At 30.7% G+C, this 27,768-nt stretch overlaps 2 protein-coding genes across 5 annotated transcripts in view; one reads left to right on the top strand and one right to left on the bottom strand.

Moving 5' to 3' along the window:
* The window catches only part of T3dh (Type III alcohol dehydrogenase), a 76,564-nt gene extending 50,631 nt beyond the window's left edge, over positions 1–25,933 (top strand). Inside the window, exons 11-14 of the mRNA XM_035356281.2 lie at positions 4–82; positions 15,596–15,692; positions 19,823–19,980; positions 25,742–25,933. Of these exons, the coding sequence (XP_035212172.2) occupies positions 4–82; positions 15,596–15,692; positions 19,823–19,980; positions 25,742–25,825 (418 nt within the window). The 3' untranslated portion in view covers positions 25,826–25,933. The remainder of the gene's footprint in view (positions 1–3; positions 83–15,595; positions 15,693–19,822; positions 19,981–25,741) is intronic.
* Positions 25,871–27,768, bottom strand: part of Pino (protein pinocchio) — a 188,018-nt gene continuing 186,120 nt past the window's right edge. For all 4 annotated transcript variants that reach the window (XM_085812771.1, XM_085812772.1, XM_085812774.1 and 1 more), the window contains exon 4: positions 25,871–26,422. In XM_085812771.1, coding sequence (XP_085668897.1) covers positions 26,240–26,422 — 183 coding nt within the window. In that variant the 3' untranslated portion in view covers positions 25,871–26,239. The remainder of the gene's footprint in view (positions 26,423–27,768) is intronic.

Raw genomic sequence — 27,768 nt, 5'->3', positions numbered from 1 at the left:
TAGTCATGGAATGTCATATCCAATATCTGGTTTAGTGAAGGAATACAAAGCCTCAGAATACAAATGTAGCTATCCTATTATAGTAAGTCAATTCTTCTTTATTTTATGATTTCAAATTGTCTAACAAAAGTCACTGTTATCTGGCTAACTTATTGAAGCTACAAACGTTAATGATTGGCACAGTTATATGTTTGAAAGGAACTGTCATTAATGATTTGTTTTTGGAATTTCAAAATCAAATCAAATATTTAGACTGCCATTAATGATCACTTATGCATATTGCATCATGTAATTAAACAACCTTTAGGTTAAATTGGAAAAAAAAAAAATGCTTAAATTTTAAAATGTAGAAATATTGACTTGAACGAAAATTTGGTTTAGAGACTCATGGTAAGATAATTTGATAAGATAACAACAATAAAAAAAAAATAAATAAATAAATAAAAAGAAGAAGAATTAATATTTAAATAAAAATTTGTCCTCAAATTAAGAATTATTGTCATTGTGGAAAAGCAGAATGTATTAAACCACATGTTTTAAACTGAAAAGCTAGTTAATTATTAAACTGTATTATTAAAGCAAATTATTCAATCATATTGATAAATTATAAAATGCTAAGTTAATTATTAAATTAAATCATTAAAGAAAATTATGGAATATCTGAATTCAAGCTCATCTGGAGTTGAAAGTGTAGTAGTTTCAAAAGTTTTCAGCATAGTCAGCTAGAATAATTCAGTATCTTAACAGAAAACTTAATCTGCAAGGAAACAAAGTGTAAGAATTCAAGAGGATTTATTTTGATTTGTTGTAGTTTTTAATCAGATCTTTCAGATTTACTGTATATATGTGTGTGTATAATTTTTATTTGGTAATAAATATTGCATTTTTTTGCTAGTCTTTTATGAATAACCAACATACCATTAATAGTTTGTGAATGATTCTCTATTTTGATGAAAATTCATTTTAATTCTTTTAAAATCTATGAATTTACTATCCAAAATTTATAAATCATAGTTACTAAACAACAATGAATCAATTTTTATCAATACTTTACTTTCTGAATAATAACCACTGCTATATAAGTGTTGCTGATGCACCCCATACCCCACTGTCAAGAAAGCAGATATCAGAGCACTGCAGGCCATGGCTCGCTTTGGACTGTTGTGCCATTTAGTTTAGTATATAAATGTCCTGAGTGTGGACATAAAATATTATATTTACTCAAATATTTCTTCTCTTTTTGTTCTAATTTTACCATACAAAAATTGAGAGGGGAATTTCTAAACGACATGGTTACTGTAAGAATATAACAAATAAAAAATAATCATGGGTAGACTATCACAATATTATTTATTTAAAAGAAACCCACATTCTAATATTTCTACTTCTTGTATCTTTTTTCGCCTGCTTCTAACATTGTCCACTGCTAATCCCTAGGCCTCATATCATTTAATGCTGCTGGAACTATTGCCTGTATAATCTGCTAAAGTTTGCAAATTTTTACAGTGTGCAACTATCATTTTCATTCAGTGTTTCTTCCCTCATGTAGCAATCTTCAGAACCATCATGAGCAGTAGACCCCATATTTTTTAAACTCTTTACCATTATTGCTTCATCAATCAGAGCCCATGCACCAATACCCATCAGCAAATCAGTTAATAAGATGAAAACGACAACTATAGGGATGAATTCATTTTAAAAGTTAGGAAAACCAGCTTTCTAAACATCTTTGAAAAAGGGGAAAATTACATGAATACTTAAAAAATTTTAGAACTTTGTGCTAATAAACGATTACATATGGTATATAAGTACATATAGAATATCTATTATGCACAACACAAGAATACTTGTATAGTAGTGTTTTATTTCAGTACATTATCTGGCAGGGAATTCTGATTTTTATAGAACCATCTAAAGACTAAAACATTTTTTACTAGAATTTTTTTCTGAATTGCAGTAATTGAACTTATACTAAAACTAAAAGAGCAGTTTTTTTTTTTTTTTTTTTTTTTTTTCCCCAGCCTTATATTAAGAATAGGTGAATGAAAACTTTACATAGGGCTGAGAACAGCATACAAAAATTAAATAAAAAATTCAGATGAATTTGTTTTTTAGCTCAAAAAGTGCTATGGATCTTGAAAGTAGATTTTGTGTTGGTTCACTATAAATGGCATATTACTTCTCAAATTCTTGCCACCAAATATTATTGACCTGTATTATTTTAAAGAAATTAAATAATGAAGAGTCTGCTTATAGTATACAGTACAAAGTCTTTAATTTGGACTCGTTGGGACTTTGGCGATTCTGGATTAGGGGTTTTTCCGGATTATAGATCATCAATTTAAATCTGGTAAGATAGCATGCAGAAATTACAAAATTAATGTCGATTTCAAAGTATGATTTTAAAGTATGGGATCACTGGTATAATTTTAAATCCAGAAAATATCACTCAATTTTAAAGAAAGTGATGAAGAGGTTTTTGAGAGTGAAAAGATTTCATTTGACACTTTAACAGGAACTCGCAACATGGCAATTACAGGCCTTAAAACAATGGAACTTTGTAACTAAACAAGAAGTTATATCTATAAATAAAATTAAAGGGAGAGTATTAGCACAAAAATCTGAACATCTTACATTGAAAAAAATACTTAAGGAAACAAACCTATAAATATTAAGCTTCTTTTTATAAATTTTGTTTCCCTTAGAATCATAAATGCTTCATTTTTTCACAACTAACTATTTAAAATTTTTAACTTTATACAGTCAAAAGTCTTTAATCCGGACTCATCGGGACTTCGGCGATTCCGGATTATCGGTTTTTCCGGATTATAGATCATCAGTTTAAATCTGGTAAGATGGCATGCAGAAATTACAAAATTAAAAATATGAAACCGTAATTTATAAAATAAAGAGCAATTACGGTCTAAAGGGTATCAAAATTTACCAAAAAAAAGTTTAATATTTATTTGTTTACTTTATTAAACATTTTTTCAACGTGCGCATGCATAAAGCATACATTACGCATAGTCAAAATTAGAAAATTGCAACTAGAAAACTATTTGATGTGTATTCGTGATATTTATAATGACGAGGAATTTGATTTAAATCTTATCAAAGGAGTACATCGAGATGAAATACTACATTTAGTAAGGAATTATAAGCTGAATAAAATAAAAAAATCTGCCCTGAAGATGAGCATAGTGCTGACATATCAACTTCCAGTTCATTGCGCCCCGCTACGTCTTCCCCCCCCCACAGAGCAGCGTGAAATTGATAAACAGATTTCAGAATGGTTTGAGAAACAAAGGATATGCCTTTATCCATTTTTGCTGCAATTACACTTTTTGTTTGATGGACATCGAAACATGCTTTCACTTTGTAGATCCTTTGGCAGTTCCAGAATCGGAAACTCTTTTTGACATAATCGAAAGTTCAAGCGTACTTTTATAAAATTGCTCTAACAGTCTGCAAAAAATAATAAGATGGATCCAATTAGCAGATTAAGAAAGAACGCAATCTGCAACATTAACTGAAGCAGATAATTAGATAATTTTAGCCTAGCTTATACCATCCGTTATACATTAAACGTGCATGTGTATACGTATTATGTGCATGCGTAAATGTAAACGCAGAAAGTTTGTAGCTTTGAGGTCCGGATTATAGATCATTCTGGATTATGGGCAACCTGATTAAAGTCTTAGTACTGTATATGTATATTCCTTGCATTTGATAAAAAGAACTGTACTCAGAGCCATTAAATTTTGAATAATGTAGTCCTCCACCTGAACATGTACATCTGGAAGCCCGGATTTTGAATTTCTAATTTGTTTGACTAATTATTTGATATTCTGTTAAACTTTAATGAATTTTTGCTTAAAAAACTCAACGACTTGAATGTGAGCAAGGGCAACACTTTGAAATAAAACGTTTTTATCTCCAGCATATGAGCCTATTGCCTTTCAGAAAAATGTAAGATACTTACCTTTCAGTTTTAGTAAACAAACTCCACTCTATGAAAGCAATGTGTTGCCAGGCCAGAAATAAAAATACTTTTATCTACAATGCACCATGTTGCCATTCAGTAAAGTCTAAGGTACTTTCAAACTTGTTCGGGAGCGTTACTGAATAATAAATTAAGTGAATGAAAAGCAGTAAACACAGTTCTTTAAAAAAAAATTTTTTTTACTTTTTAATGTGGTTTATTTAAATAAACATGCATTAAAATCATTAAATGTCTAATTAGAAATAGTCAATATTTTTATGAAATTATGCTAGACTCATTGAAATCATTATATATTTTTTCTTTTTTGTGATAACTGTTTTAAGCTGTGTGGCTAGTTTTAAAGAAATAATATGGTGAATATAAAAATGTGTATGCCAACTATTAACATTGTATTGAGAATTCTAAAGATATGATGTTTTTAAATATTTTGTGATTTTCTATTGAATTGAATTTTACATGGCATGAATGTGAAGAATGTATATTTGATAAAAAGTTAACATATGAAAAATTAATAATAAAAAGAAGAAAAAAAATCTTTGCTCGCCATGTTACTAAGAAAACTGAATATTGATAAGATTGAGAAAAGATTGAAAATATATATATATAAATGTATGCCAACACTTAACACTGTAAGAAAACAATGCTTAATAATCAAGCTAAAAAGACAAAATAAATAAATAAATAAAAGGGGAATTTGAAAGCCTTCATATTTTATATTATGCCCAAAAGGGCATTTTTTGAACGTTTTATGAACCTTTCTTCATTAAATATTGTTTTTTGAACCTTTCTTTATTAAATATCATGTTCTTCGCACTTAAACATATAAAATTCAGTTCAACAGCAATATCACAAAATATTTTTTCGAAATTGTAAGATAGCTTCCCCACAAGGAAGGTTAAGGGTTGCCAGAAAATGGCAAGGGAAGGCAGAGTTGCCAGATTTGACCCAAAATTGCCCGTTTGGTAACAAAATAGACAATATGCCATAGACAGATGGAGAACCTTCTAGAATGAATTCTTACCAGTTTGGCCTAGAATGTTCTTGAACACAGGCCAAAAGCTATGTAAACCTGTCTGCACACGGAGTAGCGGTGTGTCTCATCAGAGTCTCTTAGTCGATCGTGAGTCTATTGAGTGTCTCATAATCTATTGAGTTTTATCGTCAGTCTACTGTCGAGTTGGTGCATCGTTGAGGCTATTGTCAAGCGCATCGTGAGTTGTAGCATGGAGAGTACATTGAGTTCAGAGAATCCTTGAGTTCCCGAATCAGTTCATGACCAAACTGATTCAGTAGCTGTACTCTAGTGCTTGCCCTGAAGCTGTCTTCACCGTTTATAGCCTGCTAACCTGAAGGCTGTGCATGTGATTGTTTCAACGTGCTTGTTGTAGTTTTTCTATGACTGTAAATGTGTTTTTCAAGGTATCCTGAGTAATATTGCCTAATAAATTGTGTTTTCATTCTTCATCAAGTGTTGTCGTCAATCACTCTAAATCCACGAACCCATAAGAATGCAACAATATTTAAAAACAGCTTATCTTAAGAATATCCGATCCACAATCTCGTGCGTAGTATAAAAATATACCATTCAGTGTTGCAATTACTCACTTTAAAATCATTGAGTTTATTAACCAAAAATTTGTTAAGGTTTTACAAAATTTGAAATAGATAATAAAACAAATTCAAAATTTGGGCTTTCAAGTGCTCATGTTTGGTTGGAGGACTATTCAAAATTTGATGGCTCTAGGTACCATTGTTTTGTCACAATGAGAGAAACATTTATGCAGATTCTTCATTATTTAGTTTCTTTAGATATTGATATATATAGTGATAATATTTGGTGGCAACAGTTTGAAAAGTGAATCAATGCAGAAAGTGAAATGATACAAAATGCTGTTTTGAGACTAATAGCCTTTTGGATCTATTGCCATTTGGGCTAAAAAGTGGGCTTAGCAGAAGTGAGTGCAAGAGTAGTCTGGTAGACTGCAAACTCAGTCAGATCATAAAAATCCTCAACAAACCCTTTTAGGCAAGCATTAAAATTTGAAACTTTTCAGATTTGTTTTGTTTCATTACTTTTTTGTTTCATTACTTACATATAAGTAAATTATAGAAAGTTAAAAAAAAAAAAAAATGTTTTATAAGTTTGGGAAGGGGTGATGATTAAATAGGGCTTACTCTGGCTGAATATTTGGTGCATCTTTTTTTTTTTTTTTTTTTTTTTTTTTTTTTTTTTTTTTTTCAATTAGAAATAAATCTAGTTGAAAGTTCGTTTAACTAATTTATTTGTAAAAAGTATTTCTGAGCTATTTTATTTCATTTCATTTTACATTAAAGAGATGTATAAGCATTGTGATTCATAATATTTTTAAATGTTTTTAATTGTTATACTTAAATTAGTGGTCTTGTTTCTATTTTTGTGTACACTTAAATATTTTTATCATAGGAGGCAACAGAAAAATATGTGAGATTTGAATAATTATTCGTGTGTTAAATTTTAACGTTACTTTAGATAACTTTAAAAAAAATTATATTTTGATAATTTCTATAAGTTGTTCATTGAAACTCCATAAAGTATGCTCATTTTCATACTTTTTAATTCCATTTTTTAAACTTTTAGGTACTTTCAGCCCTTTTCTTATCCTTTTTTGGAAAGAGTACTAAAAAGATGTGATGTTTGCTTTTTTCCTGTCTCTCTGAACTCCTCCTATCACCTTCTTTTAACCCCTACCATTGTTGTTTGTATGGTTTTCTCAAGAATGTTACTGGTTTTTCATTAAAAAGTAATTTCACAAATGTTATGTTTTTATTATATATACATGCAAATGAGGTTAATCAGGTGAAATGTTTTGTGACCTTGAAAATGGAAAAATAAATGCAAATGTAAATCAGAAGTAAAATAAATTTTATGAAAAACTTTATAGTCAGATCTATTTTTACGTTTTAGTTCAATAATATTCTGTGGATGTCACTTACATATAAATTTTAACTGAATGGTTTTCAGTTAATGTATTTCTTTGCATTTCATTTTGATTGGTGTCAAACTTTACCAGTTTCAAATTGATGTTATAATTATATAAAAAGGAATATTAGTCAAAAGAAAAGAGTGAAGGAAGTAAATAAAATACAGTTGAAATTTTTGTGCACTAGAATAGTTTAACTAATGGAATCCACTCAAACTTCTCTGAAAATTTGAAATCAAGGATAAATATTAATAAATGTACACATTTTTTGCCTTTTGAAATGAAAATAATATTTTGTGAATATAAAAGTTTTATCCATTTTAAAGTAAAAATTTTATTCATTGTATAATTATTTATTGTATGAAACTACTTTATCTTATTCTTCAATAAAACCAAAAATGAAGCAGGATTTTGCAGGACTTGAATTTCTAATTAATATATAAAAAATATATATTCTGAACAGAAACTTTTGTTTTGTTTAAAAATTTTTTTTATTTTAATCATACGCCATATGATTAAAATATAATGAAAAATTATATGCATTTGTTGAAAATATAAAACACTAAGTAAATGAAAGTTGTTTAACTTCAGTCATTTATTTATTAAATAACATGTTCTAGGTGTATAAGGATTTATAAATTTTAAAACTGATCTGATATTATTATAACAATGCTAATATTTAACATTGATTTTGTAAAAAATATGTTAAACTTAATTAGTAGCAAATATATATATGTAAATTTTTAATGCATATAAATCTAAGCATAAATGGAACTTATGTCCCTTTATAACTATTATCTTTTCAAACAAATGATGTCTGAAACATTATACATGGAAAAGAGAGCACACTAATTTGAAATGTAATTTCCACCACAATTCATATTTAGATTACTGTTAAAAGATTTGATACTTTCCGTTTATCCACACTCGCCACTGAAATGTCGCAAACTCATAGCTATCTAAAAGCTAATGCAGCTAAATCGAATGTTAGCACAATTATTTATAATCAAGGCATTGTACCCTTTATTTTAACCTTAACTCCAAACCATTGTACTATCATGTATCATTATCTAACATTGTACCCTTTACTCTAAACGCCTGCTTCGAGTTCAAAGATAAATTGTACTGCGAGTTATAAGGGGTGACCAAACTATTAGTTTACAATGCTGTTTTCTCTCTTGCCGCATTTCCACTGCTGGATTTGTTTATTCTGACCTTTATAGATTACAAGAATAGTCTTGCAAACTGCTCCAGTTCTCATTTTGACCGTTTATTGCCCTTGTCTGTTCTTCCACATCCTTCTGTAAGACAACCAGTACAGATTCTGGATAGTATGGAAACCGATGTAAATTCATTCTCACTTGTGTTGTATATGGATGGTAGTAGGATTGATGATAAAGTTGGTTTTGTTTATGTTATTTTTGAAGATAATACTGAAATTGAGTACCACCACTTTCGCATTAGAAATGAATGTACTGTATATATTTCTGAGCTTCTGTGTATTAATTTTGCAATTAAGCGGATAATTAGCCAGGATGGACATGGTTCCAGCTACTTAATCTGTACGGATTCACTCTCTGCTGGAGTCCCCTAAAAATACCTCTTTATGTAATAATATTGTTAATATACAGCAGTCTCTCAGAGATCTGGAGAATAAGGAATAAGGATATTTGAGTGTTTTTTACATTTGTCTTTGGTCATTCAGGTAATTATGGAAACGAGAAAGCTGATTGGCTTGCTAAGAGTGCAACTAAATATGATATTAATGTTGATGTAAATATTCCAAAATCTTATACAGTCAAAAGTCTTTAATCCAGACTCGTCGGGACTTCGGTGATTCCGGATTATAGATCATCAGTTTAAATCTGGTAAGATGGCATGCAGAAATTATAAAATTAAAAGTATGAAATCGTAATTTATGAAATAAAGAACAAATATGATCTAAAGGGTATCAAAATTTACCAAAAAAAGCTTAATATTTATTTGTTTACTTTATTAAAAAGTTTTTCAACGCGTGCATGCGTAAAGCATACATTACGCATAGTCCAAATTAGAAAATGGCAACCAGAAAACTATTTGATGTGTATTCATGATATTTATAATGACGAGGAATTTGATTTAAATCATATCAAAGACGGAGTACATCAAGATGAAATACTACATTTAGTAAGGAATTATAAGCTGAATAAAATGAAAACATCTGCCTTGAAGATAAGGATAGTGCTGACAGATCAACTTCCAGTTCATTGCGCCGCTGCGATGTCCCCCCCCCCGAGAGCAGCGTGAAATTGATAAACAGATTCGGAATGGTTAGAGAAACAAAGGATATGCCTTTATCTATTTTTTGCAGCAATTCCACTTTTTGTTTGATGGACATCGAAACATGCTTTTGCTTCGTAGATCCTTTGGCAGCTCCAGAATCAGAAATTCTTTTTGACATAATCGAAAGTTCAAGCTTAGTTTTATAAAATTGCTTTAACAGTCTGCAAAAAATAATAAGCCGGATCCAATTATAAGAATAAGGAACAACGCTATCTGCAACATTAACTGAAATAGATAATTAGATAATTTTATTTTAGTTTATACCATCCGTTATACATTAAACGTGCATGCGTAAACGTATTATGTGCATGCGTAAACGTATATGTGCATAATACCTTTGCGCAATTGCGTTTAAGCATGCGCCGAAAGTTTGTAGCTTTGAGGTCCGGATTATAGATCATTCCGGATTATGGACGTCCGGATTAAAGACTTTTGACGGTATCAAAAAAACATTCAAAGCTAAAATGATTGAGCAGTGGAACTGTGATTATATCTCTTCTGATAAGGGATCTGTTACAAAAATATTCTTCTCAACAATTTTTGAAAGACTGAAAAGTAAGGACTTGTTGCTCAATTTTAAAGTTACACAATTTTTGACTGGACATGGTAAGTTTAATGTTTATCTTGAACATGTTACGAAATGTACAGGTGCAGTAAGATAGCTTCCCCACAAAGCAGTTTTAAGGTTGCGACATTTGGCGAGAAATTGCCCATTTGGTAACAAAATTGGCAATATAGCATGGACGGTTGGAGAACCTTCTAGAATAAATTCTTACTGGTTTAGCCCAGAATGTTCTCGAACACAAGCCGAAAGCTATATAAACCCTGCTGGTCCGCAGTTAGTCGGTAGTATCGAGAGTGTGCGTCTCTCATCGAGTGAGTGTGTCTCGTCTAGCGAGTCAATCCCTGCGAAGGCGATCACGTTGACACCTGGCCAGCGAGTGCCGAATGTGTTGTTGAGTGCACCGAAAGAGTCTCGTAGAGTATCGCAATGTGCGTCGTCGAGAGAGCATGTTGAGCTCCGGAAACGACTGAACCAAGAGTCAGGAGCTGTGCTCTGTGTGTCATTGAGTGCATCGAGAGTTGTAGCATTTAGAGTCTTGAGAGTATGTGGAGTTCCGAGAACGACCAAGCAAAGTCGAGAGTCTCCAGAAAGTAGAGTCGGGTGCTTTGCAGGAAGCTGTCTCCACCGTGATAGCCTCATAACCTGAAGGCTGTGTCATTGATCGTGTCAGCGTGTTTATTGTAGTTCAGTATTGTAGTAGTTTATTGTATCGACGTCTGTAAAATGTGTTTTGGAGCTGTCCTGACAATATTGTCTAAATAAAGTGTGTTTCGATACTTCATGAAGTGTCGTCGTTATTCACTCCAAATCTACGAAACCTGTACGAACATGAAGGAAGAAAATAACGCAACAACTGGTGTCAGAAGTGGGATACGCAAGCATGAGTGTAGATGTTAATGCCGCCTTCAACTGATCCAGATCCGTGGAGTGATGAAAAAGTTAGACAAGACAAATTAGCGGATCCTGACATTAGGCCAATAATAGAACTGAAGGAATCATCCAGTACAAAACCCGAGTGCAAGACATTTCCATTTTCAGTCCTGCAACTAAAAGATTCTGGGCTCTCTGGGATTCACTCCACTTCCGAAATGTCGACTACCGGAGACTAAATAATGTCACTAAGAAAGATAGTTACCCTCTTACCAGGATTGACGATACTCTAGACATCCTATAAGGACACAAGTGGTTTTCCACCCTGGACCTCAAGAGTGGATACTGGCAAGTGGAAATTCATCCTGATGATAGAGCGAAAACTGCATTCACTACCGGTCAAGGACTCTGGCAGTTTAAAGTTATGCCTTTTGGATTCTGTAACGCCCCTGCAACATTTAAACGCCTGATGGAGACAGTGCTTTGTGGTCTATCTTACGAATCCTGTCTGGTGTACCTAGACGACATCATTATAGTGGGCCGTACTTTCGAGGAACATCTAGAAAATATCAGGAAGGTGTTCCAGTAATTGAGAGATGCCAACCTTAAACTGAGTCCTTCGAAATGCAAGTTGTTCCACAGTGAAGTTACCTATCTCGGGCACGTCATCTCTGCCGAAGGTGTCCACACAGATCCAGAAAAGTTGTCGGCAGTTAAGGACTGGGAACATCCTGTGGATATTCATAAACTACAGAGCTTCCTGGGACTCTGTACTTATTACAGAAAATTCGTGAAGAGGTTCTCCAACATTGTAAGGCCTCTGCATAAATTAACAGAGAGTAAACAAAAATTCGTGTGGACTGAGGAGTGCGAGAAGTCCTTTAATCAGTTGAAGGTGGCATTAACATCCAGCCCGTGCTCGAGTATCCCACTTCTGACACCAGTTGTTGCGCTCTTTCTTACTTTTTCTGACACCAGTTGTTACGTTATTTTCCTCCTTTACGTTCGTACGGGGTTCGTAGATTTGGAGTGAATAATGACGATACTTGATGAAGTATCGAAACATACTTTATTTAGCCAATATGAATCAGGACAGCTCCAATAACTCTTTTTACAGTCGTCGAAGATCTACTATAAACATGCTGGAACAATCAGCGGCACAGCACTGTCAGGCAATAATGGTGGAGACAGCTTCACTGCAAAGCACCCGAGTACAGCTCCCAACTCTGCTTGGTTGTTCTCGGAACTCCATGTACTCTCGAGACTCTCCACATGATGCACTCAACGATACACAAGAGTATAGCTCTCGACTCAGCACAGTCTAAAACAAAACTCGACGATGCACTAATTGACTCTCTCTCTCGATGCACTCAACAACCACCTCAGCGCTAGACTTGAAGACACTCGCTCAATTACTGACTATCAGCTCACTAGACGAGGCACACACACTGACTGACTGCAGACCAGCAGGGTTTATATAGCTTTCGGCTTGTGTTTGGGAACATTCTGGGCTAAACCAGTAAGAATTCGTTCCAGAAGGTTCTCCAACCGTCCATGGTATGTCACCAAATGGGTGATTTCTCACCAAATGTGGCAACCCTGGCCTCCTTTGCCATTTTATGGCAACCTTAAAACTGCTTTACAGCGCCTTGACATTTCGTAGTTTAAGCTGATGTCTTCCAATTTGTGTTATTGCAATCTTAGCATTCACCAAAGTGTTTTCTACCTGCTTTTGGACTGCCCATTGCTTGATAAAGCAAGAAATATATTGAAATGCAGATTAAAATTAATTGGAATTCATTGGTCACCGAAATGTTATGATTTTGTATCTTCAGCTTCGGCCTACCGAGCTTTCAACGATTTTGTTGACTTTTATTTTAAACATCATAAATGATTTCTTTATACATTTTTATACTTTTATGTTTACTTTTTCCCCCTCCTTTGTGTATGATTTTATTGTATTATTCAAAATTGATGTTATAACTTACAATTTTGCCTTTTTTTCTTACGATTTGTAAGTCTCTTGTTATACTTTGTGGTGCACAAGGATTTCTTTTTCTTTAAATAATTAAAAAAAAAAAAAAAAAAAGCTAATGCATAAGAGGCAACGTCCATTTTTTAAAATGGTTGCAGATTAAAAATTCCATACAAGAGCAATCAATCAAAATTGGAAAAGAAAAAAACATTGGTAATAAAACACTTTACCTTTTTAAAAAAAAAAAAAAAAAATCTTTTTTTTTGTTCTGTTGTTCTCCCCATGTACACAGCTGTCTGTTTTTGCTTAAAAAAACATTAAATAATTGGACAAATGAACATTTTGCACTTGTGTTACTCACATACTTGGGTTACCACATAAATCTTTTCAGCAACATCAAAAACTGTCATATTGCTATTTTGGCAACATACTGCTTTCCTTCATGAATATTTTTTTGCAACATTTTGATGGAGGTGCAGATGATTAGAAAGTACCAAAAACTTAAAGTATTTTGAAGAAAATAATTCCATAGTCTCCCTTCTCCAATTAGCAAAAATTATTATGCTCTTTGAACTTCATTGTCTTTTCCAAAACACATAGTGTTTCCTTTTCCTTCCCTTTCTAAAACAACTTTAATAAATTTTAGATTGATTACCATTTTTAGCTTATCTTTGTTATGTACTTGTATATTTTGAAGGTTTCAATACAGCAGCAGTTATCTTTGTATCTTTTGCCAACATTCAAAAGTGGTTTAAAAATCATTTTCTCAAGAAATTTTCTTTTAAATTTTATATAGCATTTGTGTTACATTGATCTTAGATACTCTTCAGAAATACCATATTTGCTCAAATATAAGATTCAGATTAAGAAGAAGGAGTTTAATTATCATATTATTATATAGAATAATTGTTTTGCTCAAATGCTAAATATACCATAGATTTCTGTGTATAAGGCAAGAATTTTGGAACATTTTGTAGGCATAAATTACAGGGGTCTGCTTATGTGCAAATCCGCTTATCTCACAAAAAAAAAAAAAAAAAAAAAAAAAAAAAAAAAAAAAAGGTACTTTTCCATTAGCTGGGTGCTAGCAAAAAATTACCAAATAAGCACTTTTTTACTGCTTTAGTTTATATTTCTTAAGTTTGTGGGGAAAAAATTTAAGTAAATATTATTCATTTTGTGAAAATGAGTTACTTTATTTTCAATTGAATTGTTGCATTATTGTCAAAACAGAAAATATGATGGTGAAATTTGCACTTGTCAAATGGAAAACAACCACGTGCTACCTTTAGATTTTGGTATGTCTACTAATTCAAGAAATTGATTTTCTTCACTTTTAAACTTGTTTTTTTAATTAGGAGAAATGCCATGCAACCATACTCTTGTTAGAATTTTCAGCAAACATGATCATCTGTAATTTGAAATTTCCCGTGTAAGAATTTCTCTTCCCACTCATCCTTCAAATCCAGGAAGGAAAAAAAAAAAAAAAAAAAAAAAAAAGATGCAGAAAATAAGACTGGCACAAATACCACACATTATATACAATACAGCAAATGAATGAGAGGATGTGCTTCCTAGCTTTAGATAAAGTTACCAAAGTTAAAACTATCGTCATTGGCATTTGGCGTTTTACTTTAGAGTGCTTTGAATGGATAATATTCCACCCCCTTTATATGCTTAACAACATTTTTGCCCTCATCGCGACATGTTTGAATGTTACAGAATTCCGCTCCCCCCTCCCCAATTTCGGTTTTGAATTTTGGATAAAATTTTTTAAGAAAAATTCCATTTTCAGCTTATGCACAGATTGGTTTATATTCAGAAATATATGGTACTATGCAAGTAATTACCACCTGCTGTTAATTATAATGGTTTGTCTTTATTATAGTTTTTATATCTAGTTGAGTAATTTAGTTTAGGCCTGCATCCCCTATGCTGGTTACAGGTATGCTTCAGAACAAATAAACAAATAACGTATCATCAAGTTTCCCTAATTTTTCTTGCAATATGTGCTGTCATCAAATATTAACCTAGATATTTACTTTTTTAACTTACTTTAAAATGTCTCTCTCTATTTTTGAGTTAATATGGTATTTGTTTTGCACAACTGAATATTTTTATTCATTTTCATCAAAATTTTATAAATTATATAGCATGTCAATTATCATATAACTGTATGTATTTTAAATTCAATTTTCATGCTTCTACATAAATTCTGTATCACATTTTAAAGAGGGGAATAAAACGTTGCTTTAAAAAAAAATATTCATAAATAGTTTCTTGTTTTAAAAAATATATTTTTTTAGTTGAATGTGAAAAATCTTGAGTATTGGTGAATATTTAACTTTTTAAAGTTCTTTTAAACTGTAATTTAATTTTTGCAATTTCTTTGTTGATGAATGTTGTTCTAAATGAGATTTATGTCATTTTAATGATTAATAATTGTATAATTTATTGTTTGAATTTACCTAATTTAAGTCTTATCATAGTTTGAATTTATATATGTTTTCACTTCTATTGACTGAAGTGGAAAATTATGGATTAAGTTATGAATAAACGGCATATTTATATGCACTTTTATTATCAAATATTTATATTTTAATTCCTTTACAATTTGGAATTAAATTTTTGATATTTTCTTTTTAATTTCCTTATTTTTATTTTTTTAACTATTTTAAATATTTTTTGTTGTTGCAACTACAGTTTAAAATTAAATAAATACCAAATTTTATTTAATTGTACAGAAATTATAATTAAACTTTTGAAGAAGAGGTGATTTTACATTAGTTATCTTTCAATTGTTTAATTTAAAAGTTAAATTGTAAAATTATATACTTCATTTTAGTAGCAATTATGAAATTATATATCATCATTAATTTATTTAAATTTCTCTTCAATAGCCCCATGGCCTTTCTGTTGTCATCACTGCACCAGCTGTCTTTCGTTTCACTGCACCTGCTTGTCCTGAACATCATTTAACAGCAGCTGAAGTGTTAGGTGGGTATTCATATTCTAATTAGATTAGTAAATTCATAAGTAAAGGCAAGTTAAACATTACCTATTAATGATACAAACATGAAAATATCAGTATGTATTAGAATCTGTTCACTTTAATTAAAATATTATCATAGACCTGTAGAAGTTTATTTTTAAATTTCTGTTTTAATGTACACTTAAAAATTAATAGCCAAGTTATAAGTTACCTGCTGCATTCAGAGTAGATATATAATGTCTGCAAACATGCCCATTTCAATTTCCTGGCTAATGGTCTGTGATATGGTCAAACAGTTTTACAGTGCTGACCTCACAATATGCCTGTCGTCTCTGGCATTAGTCATAGGAGGGCATTGAGATCCTGTATTCCTTTCAATATGACCCTCAGCAATCCATTGATTCCATATTCGCATGACAGTAATTGGATACTAATCAGTGCGACCGGCGATATCATGGTATGATAATCTACATGAAATGTAGTTCGATGAAAATATCATGGTACCATAATCTACACTTTCGATAGGTAACGATCCTACCTCTATTGAATTTAGAAACTTGCTGGTTAGCATTTCCTCTTCTTATTTGAGGCATAACATTATATTCTGAACAAAGCACTTTCCGAATGAGAAATCCACTTCACAACTTTTCTCTTATGCAGTGCTTCAGATGTGGTTTTTAAATCAATACATCTTCTATGGCTTGCATAATGCTGATGACGTAGCTGATTCAGAACTTGAACTCAAAATTTCGAGAACTGAAAACTTTCTAATTTAAATCAAAACCTGCTCTTAGTGAGCCTCCATATTGCACACTTTTTAGCTTCAGCTCTCCTGCAGTCGAGATGCTATTTCACTCCATTTGCTTTGTTGGGCTGCTAACTGCGCCATTATTTAAAATGTGATATTGTATGCAAAACTGTGGGGTGTGTATTGCACCCATGATCATGTGTAATGAAAAATATGTTTTTGATAATTAGTTCATATGCACCAATAAAAGTTATATTCAATTTGGTCATGTCTGTCTAGAAGTCTGTCCTTCGAGTGTCATCCTTCTAACTACGCAGTAAAGTCTCCTCAGAATATAATGCAAAGAATCATCATCAGTCATAGGAGCTTATTCGTAGCCATCTTGTTACATATATAGAGAGAAAATTTTTAAATTCATATTTCATGTAATTCTTTCCTAGATTGTATTTTTCATCATGTTGCTCTAATATGAATTCTCTGTTCTATTATTTCTATTTATTTTTTTTATAAAATTCAATATACATGAAAAAAATCTGCTTGCTTTTACTATTTTTCTTAGTGTCAGTGTCAGTGTCTTAATGTCAGGATTTAAAATTATAACTAAAAATACTTTTTAATCATTATTTTCAAAGCAACCTGTAAGGAAATGAAATACAATATTCATTGCTTATTAAACTCACACTGGTTAATAACTCAGCCACTTATTACATTCAAAACTTCAAGAATCAAAACAAATACATACTGATCAATAGAAAAACACCATTTATTAAATTCATTTCCACTGATTTTAAAACACTAATTGGCAAAAGACTGATTCTTTAGATCCAGAATAAGCTGACTGTTGTTCAATCATTTATCCTTTAATTTTGTTGTACTTCAATAAAACAGATTCTGTAGAAATTTGAGCCACTGTAGTTAGAATTAAGACCCCTGGGGCTGTTGAGTACCCTTCCGTTGTCCCTTTCAGACACGAATTGCAAGGCTCTTTGCAGACTAGAGCTGAGAGTGACAAAATACCTTTACATGATTAACAAAAGCAGTCATCTAATGGAAACAAGTTCTTTGATTGTAAATAAGTGAGTGTTTTTCAGGATTAAAGAAAAAGCGGTCCTTAAGTGAGCAATGGTTACCTTTCTTGAACATCAGCTGGTAGGGAGTTGGAAATACAAATGCACATTAAGTTTGGATGATGTTCTCAGAAAATATGAAATTATTCCTTGCATTGTTGTACATTATCAGTCTTTGAATAGAAAAGAGAATAATCATTTTAGGGTGAAGAAAGGAGAACAAAAGCATTGGTTATGCCTATAGTAACCATGACAAAGTCAATTTGACAAACAAAATGCAATCTTCAATGCTGGCAAGAAATGAGAATTTCGGATTTGAAAAAATCACAGGAAGAAACATTTTTTGTTTGACGTGTGCATGACATAACATGTCGAAAATGCCTACACAAAATTATTTAAGCCTGAAAAAAAGGATAAACTTCTGAAAGATAATGATATGTGAGTGCTGCCAAAGAGAATTTCCATTTAAAATGGAATTTCTCTTTGGCAGCATTGTGTAATTGACTTAAATAAAGAAACAAAATTAATAAAGAACTAGTAAAAAAATGCAAATGTCTGAAGGAAACACAAAAGGAATGGTAAATCGAAAGACTGTTCTAGAAACCGTTTTTCAAGAATGGTTTCAAGGTGTGAGACTAAAAGATGTTCCTATTTCTAGAGCTGTATTGACCACAAAAGCTGTAGAATCCACTAAAAAGTTGGGATAAAATGTTGTGCCAACAGATGAATGGCTCACAAATTGAAAGAGAGATATATAACATTGTTTATCAGAAACCATATAGTAAGAAGTAAGGAGCAGATCAACATTCAGCTGAGAACTGTGTAAAACGTGTTTTACCCAAACTTCTAAAAAAATACAAATCACACAAAATTTGTATCACGTATGAAACTGGTCTGTTTTACAGAGCATTACCTGAACACACATTAATGTTTAAAAATGAAATAAACATCTGGTTTTAAGAAACTGAAAGAATGGATTATTGTATTATTAACATGCAATATGGATGCAACAATTAAGAAGAGGCTTATATATTATTAGGAAAAGTAGAAAGCCTGGATATCTGAAAGGAGTTAAGAATTTATAATAACAAAAACTCATAGATAATAACCAGTATTTTTACTGATTTTCTTTAGGAATGGGATAGACAACTGAAAAACGAAAAAATAGTTTTACTGTTAGATAACTGTGTTGTACACCCCTCAGATATTGTTCTGAAAAATATTAAATTAGTGCTTCTTCCTGCAAATTTCATTCAGCTTTAAGACCGGTGTATTATAAATGCTTTCAAATATAATTACAGAAAAAGTGTCACTGAAAAAAAAAAAAAAAAAAAAAAAAAAAAAAAAAAAAGATAAACAAAATTGAATCGTGAAATGCAAGCACTTTGAAGGAGGTAATTAAGTCTGTATCTTTGCTAAAGGCTCTGCATATAATATGACTTACTTTAACTATGTGTCACTGGTTGCAGGCACCTGGGCAGTTGCTCTATCCTGAGTGGAACTTCATACCAAGAGAAGCATCTCCCATGGCTAACATAGATTGTGAAAAAGTGGTAAAAAGGGCCCAGGCTATTTCTTCTATGCATATTGTATTCAATGCATGGATAGCAGTTCCAAAACACATTGTTAGAAAGTTAACACACGTTAGAAATTGCATTAAAAAATGTTGTTTTTATTAGAAGAATCCACACAGGAATAGCAAGTTATTTCTAATATTTCGTACATCACCGAGAGAAGTTACGAAGATTCATTTTTGGAATTACTGGTGATAGTATTGAGATAGCATGTGAAACACTGACAGCGACATTATAGAAAGTGTTAAAAAAGCTCCAGAACTGAAACTGGCAGTGAAAGTGATATCGAAGAAATTGACTACATGCCAACCTCAATTGAATAAAGAAAAGCACTGCAAACTCTAAGAAGAGCTCTTGAATTGAAAGTTGAAGATCAGGAAAGCTACCAGTTGCTTCGCAGACTTGGAAATACAATTGAAAGCCTGGTTGATGAACAATAGAAAACATATAAAGAACAGTTCATTATAAAAGCTTAAAACTTTGTTAGGTATGTAATTATAAATTTTTTCTTAAAAAAATTGCAAACAGCTTTAGCATTAATTTTTAAGTAATAATTTAAGCATTAATTATTAGAGTAATTTTTAATTACTATCTTACGAAATAAGTTCAAAGTTAATGCTGTAATTTGCAATATTTAAATTTTTGTCTATTAAACTCGGTCACTTAAGAAACTCAAATATTTTTGGAATGGAAGTGATTGTAATAAAAAACAGGTACTGTAATTATTTCCTTCTTATGTTTACTAGGGAAGAATACAGTGAATGTTAAAAGGGAAGATGCTGGTAAAGTACTGGCTGATGTTGTTCGTGAATTTATGAGTGACTTGGGAATTGAAAACGGACTTAGTGGATTAGGGTTTACATCTAGTGATATTCCATCTCTTGTAGAAGGAACATTACCTCAGGTGAGCACTGTTTAATGTAAATTGATTTGAAATCATACCAGCATGTCAACAATTTACAGCATTTAATTTCTTATTTATCTCTGTTCACACGTTATCTGATAATGCTCCTTTAATACTCAATCCACAACGTAGCATAGGGGACGTTTTAAAAAATTAATTTGCCCATTGGCAATGTAGATTTTGGCAAATTTTCATGTATGTATTCCACAGTATTTGTATAAAAAATTTTAAAAGAAAAAATGATACTCTTCTGTTTTGATGGCCGTAAAAAAATTGCAGCGAAAATGTATGTGCAAAAGCACCAAATCTAGCAAACACACCCATTTAACAGCACGCCAAATCTAGTGCATGCGCTGGTTTCAGATTGCGTAAGTTTATATAGTTCTATATTTCTTAAGATGCCATTGAAATACTAATTTAATTTTTAAATCCTTTTTTGATATCCTATGGATTTAACAATTTGGGAATTGCCCATGATGAAAAGTTGGCAATAGAATTTTGGGTAAAGTGCAGAATCACTCACTGCTTGACGCGTTTTTAAGAATTGCACATACTCAGTATCCATGTGCACATCGACCTATTTTCACTTTAAAAAAAAATTACCAGAATTGCACAAAAGTGGCACTGCACACCCCCTTGACTTTATCTATGTACACATCAACCTATTTTCATTTAAAAAGTAAAAGAAAATTGACAAAAATCCAATTGTTTTTACCCTTGTAAAAAGCGGCAAACAAATAAGTGAGCGATCCTGCACTTCTGAATTCCGATTCTGAATATTTTCAAAGGAAAGGCATCATTCATTATAGAAAATTACATTTGAACAACCGAGATGAAATTATGATTTAGCGATAAGTCGGTAGCGAAATAGCAATGCAGGCATCCATTCAGTTATGTTTAGCAATTTTTATATAAAATATAATAATGTTCTGAAATAGTTATTTACTCTTATGCTTCTATTCAGTCATGTTTAGCCTTTTTCATATAAATTATAATAATAAAGTATTATATGAAATTAACTTTTCATCTAAATTAAAATATCAATCTTAGATAGTTATTTACTATTATACTTCCTTTCTTGCCACAATTATTTTTGGCAGCATCGGCATCAACAATAGTTTGGCGATTTTTTACGGCCCTCGAAACCGAAAAAATACAATTACATTAAAATATTGTTAATTAACCAAAGGATATAGCAAACTATATTTCTAATATAAATAGTTGATATTGTAATAGTTGCAATTGTAAAGTGAGTTATAGAAGCATTTATTTGAGGTTCTACAAGACAGTGTGAGAAGAAACTATGAAAGCAGTGACAAAGATATGATTCATTTCTGATGACAAAGTTTCATGACAGCTGTCTGCTTAATAGAGATAGGAAAAACTGTACTTTTATGACATTAGATCAGAATCATTCACTCACTAGACTGAATCAGTTCTTTTTTATGACTCATCACACACTAACAATATCCTTGATGAAAAAGATCAGACTGGGAATGAATCAAAAAGAGTTTGGACAGAATGAAGAGCACATTCTTACCAGCCTACAGCTCTCAAAAATCAGAAGATATTTCTCAACAAAAAAAAAAAATTCTTTAAATAATGAAAATATATATTTAATAATGAATTAACTTTAAATAATTATTAATTAATATCTGAAAGTTCAGCTACTAACCCTTAAATGCAAACAGTACAAAAATATTTGCATGTTAAAAAAAGTTATTTCCAGTTTTCATACAAATGCTATAAACAGTTGCAGATTTTGTTTTCATTAAGAAAGTAACTTCATAATTTTGTTCATAGCAATTGCCAAGTAGGCCTGCTTTTGCGAATAAAATTTCCAGAAGTAATGTTAGATCTTTTTTCTGATATGCCATAATTATTATTATTAGATCTAAATTTAATCCTTGTTTTCACAACACTGAAATCCACTCGCACTCTGCATTACGATGGGGAATTTTCTGGATGGCCAACATTATTCTAGACAATTTGGTATTTTTTTAAAATTCCATCAGCATCTTTCACTTTTCTAATTTAACTCCAGTAGATGTCAATCCTAGCTGGTTTTATAACTTTACCTAAGTTTTCTACTTGCAAACTGTAAAATTGCAAATGCAATTTATCAGTTGTAACATCAACATCAGTCTTTCATGACTAAATGAAATAAAATTGGAGATCTATTTAAAAAATATCTTACCTCAAAAAAAGATGCATTTGTTAGAGCAGAAACAACTCCAGATGTAAAATCATTTCATCATTGATTGGAAATGTATGTAATCACATACTTGGCAGAAGTAGCTTCTAATGTAGAAATAAAACTTATTTTTGTCTTCCTCTGAAGTTCTACCATTAATTTGTTATTTGCAGCCCCTGTTACCAAATCTTAATCTTTCTTCTAATTTTCTATTTCACCATAAATCATATCATGTATAGAATTAGAAGACAAAACAAAGATTTGGTGTAACAAACTTTGATAAAAATGTCTTTAAACAGATCATAAGTCATTGATTGTAAAACATGAACTAATACACTGTCAAGACATTACTTAGTCAGGAATTAAAATACTAGATATAATTATTTCTATTCCATCACTGTTTACATCCTCAGATAGCTAAATTACATTCTATATTTGTTGTAAGTGAATATAGAAATTTAAATATATATGCTGAACACCATTCAAAAAAAAAAAAAAAAAAAAAAAAAACACCTCTGTATATCCTAGAGGCATCATATCTATGTAGAAAAAGCGTCCCAAAAAATGTTTCTTACAGGATACATACAATGCACTTAAATTTACAGCAATATGCATTATGCTATCAATGATTTTTTTTTTTTTTTTTTTTTTTTACCTAGGAATCCCTTTTTAGAGTTTTATTCAGCTAGGTTAAATATATTAGTAACAACAAAACGGTGAAAATGTGCTTTTAGTCTTGGTGCTTCACCTCTAAAATCATTAAAAAATTATTGTGAATGAGGTTTAACAACCGTTTTGTTGTTACATTTATACACAAATTTTAATGCACATATATAAATCAAAATGTAATTATAGTTCAGTTTAATGTACTTGATTATGGCAAAGCACCTGTGGGCTATCTGCCTAATGGGATGGATGCTTTCATGAAGAACATTCTAATGGAAACTGGCTTGCATGCATGTTATTCAGGGTGAAAACCACAAAAATAGCCATGTAGCCAGCCTGTTCACCAGAATTCAAACCCTGAATCAAACTATCAATGTTCAGCGATTTTACCGCTCAACCACTGGTGGGCAAAAAGCATACTTATGAAGATTAAATAAAAATATATGCATACCTTATAATTATAGAATACTCCTGTCAACTATCAATGAACACATGCAAAGAGCCACCATTAAGCATTTAAAACATGGGAAAATTGGGTAGTCTCTGAATGCTTAACTTTAACTGCAATATACTACCTTAAAATGGTAAAAAAAACTGAACGACTGTGGAGGTTATATCAAAACTATAAAATCATGCATCACAGAAGTGAAAATTTTCAGTGTATTCTGAACAGAAGTTACAAGTCCATTTGTTGGTAAAAATAGCAGATATCAACAAAACTGGGCCTAGAAAATTCAGAGTTATGATGATGTTTAATTTCTCATAACTCAGTTTTGTTTTTATGTATTTATAACTGTTCATTTCACAACTTTCTTCACAGCAAATTTTATTGAAATTTCTATAATTATAAACATTACAATTTCTATAATTATCTTTATAATCCTGACCTCAAAAATATTATCAGAATAAGTGCTTTTTTTATGTGATGCTTCAAAGAATTTTCTTCTCTACTTACCCTATTATTTATTTGTTTGTTAAACATATTTTTGGAATTTCAGCAATATATATGTTAATACTTGAGATATTTTGTCATAAAAGCAAATTGTGTTAGTTATAATGGTAATATTGTATAAGATAAATGTGCAAATACATTTGGTAAAATTTATCACACTTATGGTCTCCCTTCACATTTGCAATCAAACTGCAAAATTGAAAGAAGTCAAGAAATTTATGTATTTCTGCACTCAAAATTTTATACAACATCTACAAGCAATATTTTATTTGCTATTTAAAAACTATTTTAATAAAATAAAAATTTAATTTTCATTTTTGAATTAATATAAATAATTCTCTACCATCTTCAGTATATTTTGACTTAAGATATACTTGATATATTTCTAGAAGACTATATGTGGCTGATTATCCTAGGCAGATTTACTAGTATCATTTATGCTGTATTTAAACTAATAACTCGTTATGAGCACATAGTTAAAAAAAGCATAAATACAAGTTTCTAGGTCATGCTGTTATAAGCTGGAAAATATGCATTTACTTCAAATATTCAAAGTGATGAATGTATGTTTGTGCTATTTAGTAACATGTTAGAGTGAATTTCATCAGAACAACTCGAGGGGGATTTCAAAATACAAGTCACTATTATTAGGAAAGTAAAAGTGCATCATCATCAGAACAGAATTGCATCAGGTAAACAAGATACAGATAGGAAAATTATCAGTCCTTCATAACAGATAAGCTTTACAATAGATTTAAAAAGAAAAGCAAGTATTAATATAATATTCAACATCTCCCCCCAACACTGAGAAAAACCATTTCAAATGAAACTTTACATCGAATTAAATCACCCAAATCTTTAATTACTTCTTTCTGACACATTAAGTGGTACAAAGATCACATATAAAGGACTTTAATTGAATATTATAGAATCTAAGGTTCTCCCTCAGAAGGTTAAATATGTGTATCTTTGCAAGTAAAAGGAAATTTACAAGCCAGAATATCATTTTTTAGCTGTAAAAGTTTTGCTGACACCAACAGACTCAATACAATGTATAGTTTATGTTCACTTAATCAAAACAACTATAATAGTGTGGCTATTTATTTTTATCTTTTCTTTTTTAAAACAGAAGCCATGCAAGCATTAAATACAATCATAAAAATAGAGTAGAAAAGTGTTCCTTTTTGATTATATTTTAATGTAAAATACTCAATATTTTAACTACATTCAGCAATTGGCTCGTGTAGATTAACTTATTACAGAACAATATATTAATATTTTTCTGTTCATCTTCCCCTGATAATAATTTACTTCGAATGACAATTTTTACATTGCTATAACAGCCTTTTCCTTCATTATAAAGAATATTTCTTCAATATTGATTTGATTTTCAGACTGAATAATTTCATGTGAAAAAATTCACTTATTCCATTTAGAGATAAACTTTTATTAACTTTTGCATCTGTAAACTGATTTTATTTGCTTTTCAGCATAATAGGAAAATTTGCCATGAAAATAATTACCTTCTTTAAAAAAGCAATCTTTTTCTTACTTTGTTGACACTTATTAGCTTTATCATTTAATCTTTACCAGATTTCTTTTTTAATACACGGACAAGCTGTATACAAGGTAGGTATGTATCTTTGACAGAGTGGTTTTTAATTTGCAATATCATACAATAAATTAATACAATAATCAAAATAGCTATTATGTAGTTATCAAAATTCTAAGCAAGCATTTTATTTTTCTTGAAAAATCTTAGTTTCTCATGATTATTGCAGAAAAGGAATGTTTATTATAGAATATTTTTCATAGTTAAGTTTTTACATTTATACTTATTCCATAAATATTCATATGTTTTAACCTATAGCAACAGATAAACTGATAAATCTTTCATCATTTCATTTAAATGCTAATTGTAAATTTTAATTTAAAATTTTTCTTCATAGCAAAGGGTAACAAGATTAGCTCCACGTGGTCAATCACAAGAAGAACTGAGTCACTTATTTGAAAAATCGCTCACTGTGTATTAAAATGCTGCATCTTAATGTTTCATGTTCAAGAAAGAAAATGCACTATTTACGATGAAATTTTATTACGAATTGAATTTTTACAATAAAAATGTTACAATTGAAAAAATAGCCTGCATTGAGTTTTTAACCTTTTAAATATTAATAAATAAAGCTTGTAAAAGGTGAAAACTCAAAAATTGTTCTATGAATGATTTAAGATAAAAAATTTCAGTTTTAGATTTTCTTCCAAAGAGAAGTTGTCATTGTCCATCAACTTACTTCGTCCCCTTTTTTTTCTTTAATACAAGCAGCTGCAGAATTTTTAATCCATTCACTCTGAAAATTCTTTTAAAATCCCCTCCTTGGGAATTTTTTTTAATAGCCAACTTTTTTAAAGTCTGAACACAAAATTTTTGACAAATTTTCTAGTTATATTCACAGTATATGAGTTTCTTGAATGAAGGTTTTAGGTTTTGATGCTATATGAATACAATGATAAGAGTTCTGGAAGTTGGTATTGTCTTCTGTCAACTTATCAGATTCCAAAATATCTGAAGAATTCCACTGGAAGTTCAAAGAACATGATCCATGCCACTCAGCTTGCTTATTTGTACGAGACTGAAAAACAAAATGAGAAAAAAAAATTAAACGTCTGAAATATTTCTACTTGCAATTAACTTTATAAATGAAAGCATTTAAAACAGCAGTGAGCAGGGAGAGGGATATTTTAACTAGAAATTGCAAGATAATTCTTAAGACTTTTACAGACCTCCTTGCCAATTTCAAATTTATTTATAAAAGTTTTTCATCACCCAAGAAAAGGAAAAATAACAGTAAACAAGATTTCATCTTTGTAATCAGTACATAAAAGTACTAAGAAAATCAAATGATATACGTAATGAAATCCTTGCTAACTAATATTTAATATTTCCATGTTTCACTGAAAGTAACTTCAGACATTCACATTAAGAAGGTGCTCTTGTATCCATCAAAAAATAGAAAAATTAAGTTGTGTTTTGAGAAATTACTGGAACCTATATTAACAGTCTATCAACAGAGATCTTCCGAGTTGGTATCTTTGGGAAAATGTAACATCAGAAATGATACAATGAAAATGAGTAATTTATGTGAATTCTCTTGTAAGCAATTGATACTTTAGCCTTCCTCAGTTATGAGTCATTTAATAGCCTTTCTTTTTACATTAAGATAAAAATAATGTTTACATGTGTTAAAAATGAAAATGACAAAAAATCTGAAAGGCTTCAGATATTAAATTACATCCAAAGGGACCTTTGTTTATTAATATCATTTTTTTTGCACTTAATCCATAAAATTCAGTTCAACAGCAATGTCACAAAATAATTTTAAAATGAGCATATCTTTAGAATTTCCGATACAGTCTCGCACGTTGAAAATTCCTCACTTTGAAATCGTAGAGCTTCTTAATAAAAAATTCATTAAAGTCTTACAGAATATGAAATTGATAATAAAACAAGTTTCAGATTTGAACTGGGCTTCGACATGCCCATATTCAATGGAACATTACATTCAAATTTTGATTACTCTAGGTACCGTTTTATCACAGTGCGAGAAACATACATACATTTATGCAGATTCTTATTTAATTTCTTTAAATTAATACAGGGAAATAATATTTGGTTGCAACAATTCGAAAAGTGAAACAATGCTTATCGTTAATTGATGCAAAATGCCAAAACAAAATTAATAGTCCTTCTGGGCAAATTTCCCCTTTGGACTAATAAATTTGCAGACCAATTTCAAAAGGATAACTTTTTGAAAAAATACAGTAAACAGTGAACCAATTTTAGTTTTAAGTAAAGATATATCCATAGAATAATAAAAACTGCAGTGATGTTGAAGATTACAATGAATTGGAAATGGGCAATATGAAGCAGCCAGTCCAAATTATATACAAATATCAATTTTTTTAATTAAATTCTTAT

Source organism: Stegodyphus dumicola, chromosome 3, assembly GCF_044657685.1.
Source record: "Stegodyphus dumicola isolate Sdum_Otavi_A_Nest chromosome 3, ASM4465768v1".
Lineage (NCBI taxonomy): Eukaryota > Metazoa > Arthropoda > Arachnida > Araneae > Eresidae > Stegodyphus > Stegodyphus dumicola.
Note: the sequence above shows the minus strand (reverse complement) of the source record. Positions and strands in the feature narration are given on the sequence as shown.